The sequence below is a fragment of the Monoraphidium neglectum genome (assembly GCF_000611645.1).
Source record: "Monoraphidium neglectum strain SAG 48.87 unplaced genomic scaffold scaffold01683, whole genome shotgun sequence".
In the NCBI taxonomy this organism is placed as follows: domain Eukaryota; kingdom Viridiplantae; phylum Chlorophyta; class Chlorophyceae; order Sphaeropleales; family Selenastraceae; genus Monoraphidium; species Monoraphidium neglectum.
This window is the reverse complement of record NW_014011945.1, coordinates 2,941-11,249: the sequence shown is the minus strand read 5'-3', so window position 1 is coordinate 11,249 and position 8,309 is coordinate 2,941. Positions and strand designations below refer to the sequence as shown.

The 8,309-nt window shown below is 65.7% G+C and overlaps 1 protein-coding gene across 1 annotated transcript in view; it reads right to left on the bottom strand.

The window, feature by feature from the left end:
• Positions 1-264: 264 nt before the first annotated feature.
• The window catches only part of MNEG_8703 (hypothetical protein), a gene marked incomplete at both ends in the record, with an annotated part of 10,169 nt that continues 2,124 nt past the window's right edge, over positions 265-8,309 (bottom strand). Inside the window, 11 exons of the mRNA XM_014042824.1 lie at positions 265-269; positions 455-714; positions 919-1,217; positions 1,474-1,579; positions 1,978-2,054; positions 2,410-2,460; positions 2,728-2,736; positions 3,098-4,207; positions 4,495-5,701; positions 7,088-7,209; positions 7,968-8,283. Coding sequence (XP_013898278.1) covers positions 265-269; positions 455-714; positions 919-1,217; positions 1,474-1,579; positions 1,978-2,054; positions 2,410-2,460; positions 2,728-2,736; positions 3,098-4,207; positions 4,495-5,701; positions 7,088-7,209; positions 7,968-8,283 — 3,562 coding nt within the window. The remainder of the gene's footprint in view (positions 270-454; positions 715-918; positions 1,218-1,473; positions 1,580-1,977; positions 2,055-2,409; positions 2,461-2,727; positions 2,737-3,097; positions 4,208-4,494; positions 5,702-7,087; positions 7,210-7,967; positions 8,284-8,309) is intronic.

Here is an 8,309-nt window from a genome sequence, read left to right as displayed (position 1 = left end):
TCCCCCCCCCCGCCCCCGCAACTCCCTACAATCACTCAGCGTTTACCAGCCAAGCCCATGCTACCTTCCCTGAGTACAAGATGCGAAACTCCCTGGACAGAACCCCGGCACCAAAACTCCCTGATCCCCCAACCTAGGATGCGCTTGTGGTGGAAGAAAATTTGCCGGGAGTATGACCCAGGCTGCTGTAAGCCACGCAGGTGTCTTGCCCCTGCACACGCGACCCACAAAAACTACGCACCACTGCCCATCCACCTTCCAGCTTCAGCCTTTTGTCACACCAACAGATCTCAGACCAGACTCATTCGGCCCCAAACCCAAAGTCTCGACAAACTTCAACATGCAACCAGAACAGCCCCCATCCCAACTCTGAAATCTTCCCGCGGCAACGTGTACAAACACACATGCAAATGCCAACCCCCCAGATCCAGCTGAAGCCCCCACCGCAACCCACCGTCTCCCAGGAACTCCAGCCGCTGGTAGCTGGCCGCCCCCAGGACAGACACGTGGGTCAGCGCCTGCGCCAGCAGCAGGGGGTCCCTGAAAACGTAGGAACCCCCCAGGGCCGCCATGACGGCCTGGGCCAGCGGCCGCGCGGCCGCGGCCGTGGCGCGGGGCGAGGGGCCGGGGGCGTGCGCCAGGGAGGGGGGCTGGCGCCAGCGGGGCTTGCGGGAGAGCACCTCCAGGGGATCTGCATTTGACGAGGGAGGGGGGCTGTCGTTGCAGGTCGTGGGCAGAATTGTTGTTTCAAATCCCTGGTTGGTGCACAGTCATATCATTCGTGATGATCACAGCGTGACGCAGGAACAACATCCCTACATGACGATGCAAGAGCGATGTTATCAAATCCTCCCTTGGGTGCCTTCACCAATCCACGCCCCCCACTCGCCTGGTGGCAGCAGCCCAATATTGACGCACATCCGCGCCGCCTGCAGCAGGCCGCCGGGCGCCAGCGGCAGCGGCGGCGCCGCAGCCGCCTCGCCCGCCGGACCGCTGACGCCGCAAACGCCCGCGGCGTGCAGCCGCAGGGCGAGGCTGGCACCGCCGCCTTCTCCTGCGCCCTGGTCAGCGCCGCCGCTTCCCCCGCAAGCGCCCGCTGGTTCAGGGGGCCGTGCCAGCAGGGCCGTGGTCAGCCGCCGCGTGTTCGGGTGGGTCACGTAGGCCGCGCCCACGAGTGACTCCATGACGTCAGCGGTGACCTTGCCCCGCGCGCGCACCTGGAGGTTGGCAACGACGCGATTGTTGCAATGCCAGCTGATGTCAGAATCCAAACCAACGCGGCCACATACGCTGCTAAACTCCCCAGGACGAGCGAGAGGGCCATTTCCTATAGCCGTTTGTCGCAGCGCATCAGCAGCACCTTGGCCCCTGCCCCAGCTCCCCTGTTCTGCTCCAACCCCAATAGGATGTGCGGGCATCCATTACGGCTGAATGTTTGCCGCTCGAAAATTGTCCTGGCACCCAGCCGCTTACTTGTATCGGGCCCTCCGCCGCCGCCGCCAGGGCGCGCGGCCCCCACCTGGGGACGGGCTCAAACGGCACCAGGCGCAGGTGGTCTGCCAGGCCCAGGGCGCGCGACCTGTGATTCGGGCGTTGCCAAGGGGGGGCATCCATCCACGCGTATGGGTGGCAGCAAGGATGGAGGCTGAATAGTTCTTTGTAGACCAGAGCTGTCGATTCGGTCTGTGCATCAAGTTGAGGGACGCAGCTGGCGGGTGTTGGCGCTTCTTGGCAAGCCCCAGCATCGATGATGCATCCCCCGTGTTTGGAACACCGGCAATATATTGCCGGTGTTCCACCGACAAGTATACACTTGTCGGTCTAATCCTTATTCTCACCCTCACCTCCAAGGTCCTGAACCCAACCCAGGTCCTCCGGCCCCCCCCTTACACACACATGTGCACACACACACACACACACACACACACACACACACACACACACACACCCCACAAACCTTGTTATCGCGGAACCCACCTCTGCGCCAGGGCCCAGTTGCTGACAAGGGCGGCTTTCTCCACAGACAGCTCCCCCTCATTGGCTTCGGGGCGGGACTGCGGCGCAAGACGGGTTTGGGGAGGGGAGGAGGTGAGGGTTGAAAGGGAGGGAGGGCCAGCAAGCAGCGGTGGGCAGGGTTTTACGGGGGGCATGGGCCTTATTGTTTATTATGTGTGTGGGGGGGGTGAGCGATACGGGGATCTAGAAGGCCCCCCGCACTCGGGTGCAGGGATCACTGCCAGCAAGCCGTTTGGCGCCGACTTGCGGTGCTTTAGTTGGCGGCGGACGGCGTCCAAGCAGGAGGGCATCTCCTTCAAACAATGGCTCCAGTGCTCCGGAATACGAGTGTGTGCAGCCTTGCTTTGTCTCACACCGCCAACAAGTGAACACCATACATGCTGATGTCATCACCTGCACCAGGTAGCTGCAGGCCAGGAACTTGAGCAGCACGTCACCCAAGAACTGGGGCGGTTGATTGCGGTTGATTGCGGTTGTCGGGTGATTGATTGATGAGCCAAATCTTGTGCAAGGGTTCGGGCCCCCGGGGCGCAGAGGTGTCGATCAAGGTGGACATGTTTGTTTCTCAATGGCAGGTCGATTTGATGCACGAGGTGGCTAGTCGCATGTGGCTGTCCAAAGTAAAGCCATAAAGAACGATGGCGTCACGCCGCCCAGTAGCTGGTAGCCTGCAGTATTGGCGCGCCCCTGAGAGCCATAGCCTGCACCTACCTCCAGCAGCTGGTGATTGGAATGTAGAATCGGCAAGTCCAGGATGGTAGAGAGCCGTGTGTAGACGGGTGGGCCGCGTGGGCGCGACGAGTATGTGGCGCATGCCGAGGGCGAGGGGGCCCGGGGACGTAGGGGGGTCGTGGGCGGTCGAGCAGAGACACGTATGGCGCCATTTTTTCGACGAACACAGCATGCATGGGCCGCAAGGGGCGAGTGTTGTTGAGCCAACCGTGGCGATTGACCGCCTTGCAGACGCCAAGCAACCAGCTTGCGTGTCACCCCTGCTGCCTTTCACCGTCTCCCCCCAACACACACGCAAACACACACATAACGTCATACATACCGACACACTCCAAAATCATCGGCCCACCTCCTGGTCAAAGCCCTCCCCGGCCTGCACTGTCGTGAGGGCCACCAGCAGCAGCGGAGGGGGCAGCTCCACCGGCGCCGCAGGGGCCGGCGGCGGCGGCGGCGTTTGCTCGCGAAAACGGCCGCCCGGCGCGACCGGCGCCCCCCCTGCCGCCATGCCCTCGGCGCCGCCAGCCATGCCAAGATGGCCGCTGGGTGCTGCCTCGGGCCCTGCAGCCGCGCTCAGGCCGCCCGGGCCGCCGGCCCCCCCTTCCTCAGGCTGCAGCGTGGCAAGCCCCGCCTCTGCCTCTGCCATTGCGGCGTCTGCACATCCTCCGCCGCCGTCGTCGACGCTTGCCGCCGCGGCAGATCCAACCGCCGCGGGCGGCTCCTCCGCAGCCGCCTCTGCTGGAGAGCCCTGGCGCCCCTCACACTCCTCCCGCTCCCCTGCGCCCTGTGCTTGCTGCTGCTCCCCGGTGGGCGCGCCCCGCTCATCCCCTGCACCGGCGCGCCGCTGCACGGCTGTCAGATGCCCCTCAGCTTCCTCAAGCTGCAGCAGCGCCGCCAGCCTGAACACCATGCCAGGCAGCGCATTCAGCTGGGCCCACTGCCGCCGCCGCAGCGGCAGCACCCAGGCGAGCTCGAGCGGCAGCACAGACGCGGCCGCCGCGGCCTCGTCCTCGCGCCACCAGGCGCGCTGGAGCTGCGAGCCGGCCCGCTTGCCGGCCGCGGCGGCGGCACCCAGAGCGCGCAGGCCGCCGGCGGCGTCGCCGGCAGGCGGGCCGTCTTCTGCCAGCCCCGCCGCTGCGGCCGCCTCGCCGCCGGCCTCTTCCCCCTCCCTCATCCGCCTCTTGAGCTCCCGCCTCTTCTTTTGGGCTGCCACCAGCGCCGCCTTGCTGGCCGCCTGCGCCCGCGAGTGCGCGGCCTGCGCCGCGCGGCGCACCGCGGGGCCGACGCCCAGGCAACGCCCGTCGCAGATGCCTCGGCCCGATCGAACCTCGAGGAGCGGGAGTTCCGGTCCGAGGTTGGCGACGGCGTAGTGATCTGAGAGATAATCGGCGGCGCTGGCGGGGCCGAAGACGCCGGGGGTCGAGGCGGTGAGGGATCGGGAGACGCCTGTGACGCGCCAGATCTGGATTGGGTGGGATGAGGGGGGATTTTTTCGTAATGAATGATTGCCAGCAGGTTTTGTAAAAATGGTGTGTTTATTTGTTGAGCATTTGGTGGAATAAAGGGCGGGGAAACTGCTGCTAGACGATCCTACCTGCCCCATTATCCACACCCTATAACAAAGGCAGAACACCCACGTACATATATACGTACATAAGTTACTCATGCCATAGCGCCACTGCAACCCAGATCGATGAAAAATGGCTCTCCTTGCAGGCCGCAACAGCGCTCCTGTCACTGCTCACCCACCTGGCCCCTATGCTGACTGATCACCACCCTCTGCCGCAGCTCCGCCACCACGCCAGCCCTCAGCACTTCACACGCCGCCAGCCCCGCCGCGCCCACCGCGCACGCCGCCGCGCACTCCGCGGGCCCCACCAGCGGCGGCCCCTCCGCAAGCGCGCGGGCGGCTGGCCACAGCGCGTCCACCACCAGGCGCCTCCGCGCCCGCCCCCGCTGCCGCCCGTCGCCGTCGCCGCCGCTGTTGGTCAGCCCGGCAAGCGCGCGGACGAACAGGGGTGCTGGCAGGGGGCCCACAGCCAGCTCTCGCAGGAACAGCCAGTCGATGGCGTAGGGGCACTCATCCTCCTCCTCGTCCTCCCCCACCTGGCCCCCTTGGACCCTCTCGCCGCCGCCGGCCTGTCCCCGCCCCTGGCTGCCGCGGCCCGTTGGAGCGCCCGCGGCGCCGCCGGCGGCGGGCGGGGCGGCGTAGGGCGGCCGCAGCGCAGCGGAGAGCACTGGATCGTCCCTAACATCATGATCATCATCGCCGCTGCCCATGCTGCTGCCGCCACCCAGATCACGCCTCCTGATCGGCACCATGAGATAAGACACCGCCGCCGCCGGCCACACGCACGGCACGAAGCCCTCGCCTGGCGGCGGCAGCGCCGCCTCGGCCGCCGCCACGGCCCCGGCCTTCGCGTCCGCGCCGCCGCCCGCGGCGGCGGGCGGACAATTGCTGTCGGCGCCGCCGTCCGGCGCCGTTGCCGCTGCTGCTGCGCTAGACAGGGCTTCAAGCGCGGCCGCCTCTGCGGCCTCCACTGCTGCAGCTGGCAGCGGCGCCCAGCTGGGGGCCCAGCCAAACGCAGCTTGCAGCAGATTCGTGCCTGCAAAGCGCGAGGCCTGGCCGTGGCTGAAGGGCTGCGGCGCCAGCACCAGCGCCGCCGCCGCCGCTGCCTCCGCGGAAGCTTCTGCCGTTGCGGCTGTACCTGAGTCAGCGCCCCCTGCAGCCGCCAAGGGCAGCGCGGCCAGGGCGGCCGGCGCCGCGACGCCAGGCGTCGCGGCAAAGCCTGGGGCGCATTTGGCAGCGCCGGCCAACGCGCCGGCGTCGCTGTCTTTTGTGGGGGCAGCCGCCGCGGCGGTGCTGCAGCTGCCGTGCAGCAGGCTGCGAAGGGCGGCGGCGCTGGCGGCCCCCGCATACGTGCCGTCGAGGGCAGAGGGCCCCTCCCCATCCGCCCTGGCTTGGCGGGTGCCCTTGGAGACGCGGAACAGCAAACAAGGCGAGATTTGCAGGGGGCAGTGAACTTTTGATCGTCCGGTGGGGCAGCGGGGGAACCGGCGCCCATGGGCTGCACTGTTTTGCGCAGCCCCGGGGTTGCTGGGAAGATGAGGCGTATGCAGGCAGCCCCGGCCGACCGCATAGCAGCAGCTGCCACAACGAAGGCGGGGCTGCCAGAGAGGTGGTGCTTTGCCTTCAGGGCAACCACCACCAGCCTGGCCCCACTCGATCACAGAAGACAGCGGGCTGCCCCGTGAAAGCTTTCTGCTGGGACAGCTGTTCACAAACCCACCCACAAAAACACCCATTTTGAAAATGCCATCATCAAGATTCATCCCTTGGAAGCTTGTCACCTGATATGCAAACATCCCACCAGGGCCCGTACCCGGCAGCTGAGCCATGAACCCTGAAATTTCAAAACAGGTCGGCGGCCAGTGACACCCCCGCACCCAAAAACCCCCATATCCCAGCCGACCAAGGTTCTTGCAAGCAAACTTACAGAGAAGTTCACGTCTACGCTGAGTTTATGTGAGAAGATCAAGTCCCAAAGCAGCATCTTAGCTGTCATGCCAAGGAGGTGCTGTCGTGATTTCAATTGGAGTGGGTGCACTTACGACAAGCCGCAGGGCCGCACTGCTTTGCAGGGCAGCCAGTGGTTGCCTGAGGTGCAGTCAGGCCCCCCGGGCAGACCGAGCAACAGCAGCTGCGCTTGGGCCCGATTGTGGCCCTGTTTCAGTCCGGAAAAGTGCCCAACGCAAGAGCCCCGCTGGCAGCACTACATGCAGGCATTGGCCGCTCTGGCTCACGCAGCCATTTATTTCCCCCCAGATGCACCCCTACCTAGTCGCTTGGCTGAGCCCAAGCCATGCAGGCAGGCGCCAAGCCAGCTCAAGCTCGTCTGCTAGCCGCTGGAGCTGGCTTGCCGGCCGCTGCGTGAACCGTCTCTGGGGCAGTTGCTCTGGCGTCGGCCCTGAAAGGTGCACCCAACACAGGCAGGGCTGCCAAGGAGGGTGGTGTCCTCGTGATCCTGCTACACCACCTGCCTTACCCCATCCACCCAGTCACCAAAAAGTGCCAGCTGCCATAGACACCTGGAAAGTCAATTTCTTCAGAAAAATAGTGCGCCAATTCCCCACAGAACCACTAGATTTGTACCTGTCAACATCACCACTACCATTTGAATCCCTTGGAAGCTTCACAACCTACCTACAGACATCCCAACGTTGGGATGTGTGTAGATAGGTTGTCAGCTCTGTTAACAGAGCTGACACCCCGCAGCCTGGTGAATCATCACTGAAGTCAAGCAGCGGCCAGCATTGCCCCCCCCCCCAAAAAAAAACGCACCCAAACACCCCCATACCGACCTTTTGCAGGGCGATCCCGCGCTCCATGGCCCTCTGTGCCGCCAGCAGCAGGGCGGCCTCCCTGGGGGTCAGGGTCAGCTGACCCAGGTGGACGGCCTGGGCCTGGGGGGTGAGGGGGGGGGGTGAATTGAGATGCATTGGATTAAGTTGGTTTGGTTTGGGTTGGTTTGGTTTGGGTTGGGTTGAGCTGGGTTGGGGTGGGTCGCGGTGGGTTGGGGTGGAGTGAGGTTGCACGCGATGGGGTGTGGTGGGGGCCTCTGGGGCCCATGTGCGTGGGTGATGGATTTATGGCCGAGGGAGGGGGCTGGAGCGACCACCTCAGATCAAAAAGCAGGCGAGAGCGCTGACGCGGTGAAGGAGGGCGCCTCTCGACTTGAGCCGAGGTCTGCAGGCAGGGCGAGGTGCAAGCTGTGTGCAGCCGCCGGCTTGCCGAAGGCGGTGCCACGACGGCTCGGGCGACCAGCTTGCGAGAGTAAAGCGGAGCCTCGTGTTGCACGACCGTGCGCGACACGAGAGTTCCTGCCCTGCTGCCCAGGGGCTGAAGCCGGGGCCAAGGGATGCAGGGCGACGGGCCCGCATCAGAAGCCTGCCCAGCGACCACGCCGTAGGCGTGGTGAATTCGCAAGACTGCCGGTCCGGCTGGCATGCTCATCTGAGTCGCCGGCCCCAGCCCCAACGGCTGGAGACAGGCAGTGCCCAGCCAAGCAAGCGCGCCACAAAATAAGACAACCCAGACAAATATTGCCCAGCACACTCCACCACTAAACCTCCCTCCAGGCACCCCCAAACGATGCAACATCACCACATCACAAGCAAACCCCCAACACATCAAACCCCGGACTCAACCCAAAAAGTCCCACCATAAAGGGCTCGTCCTGCTCCGCCAGTTCGCAGCCGTCCCCATTCCCCTCCCCGCCGCTGCCGCCGCCGCCGCCGCCGCAGTCAGCGCCGCCGCCGCCGCCGCCGCCAGCGCTGTCGCCGCCGCCAATCCCCGCACCCTTGAGCCACACAGGGAACATGGGCGCCCCCTCCGGCACGACCCCGGCCGTGAGCACCCCAAAGCCGAGCTCCCCCACAAAATCCCCCGCCCCCAGCATGCCGGGCACGCCGTCGACGACCGCCGCCGACCACACCACCGCCCCCGCCGCCGCGCGGGCCGCGGCGATGCCCTCGCCGCTGGCGGGAGGCGGCCATGCAGCCCC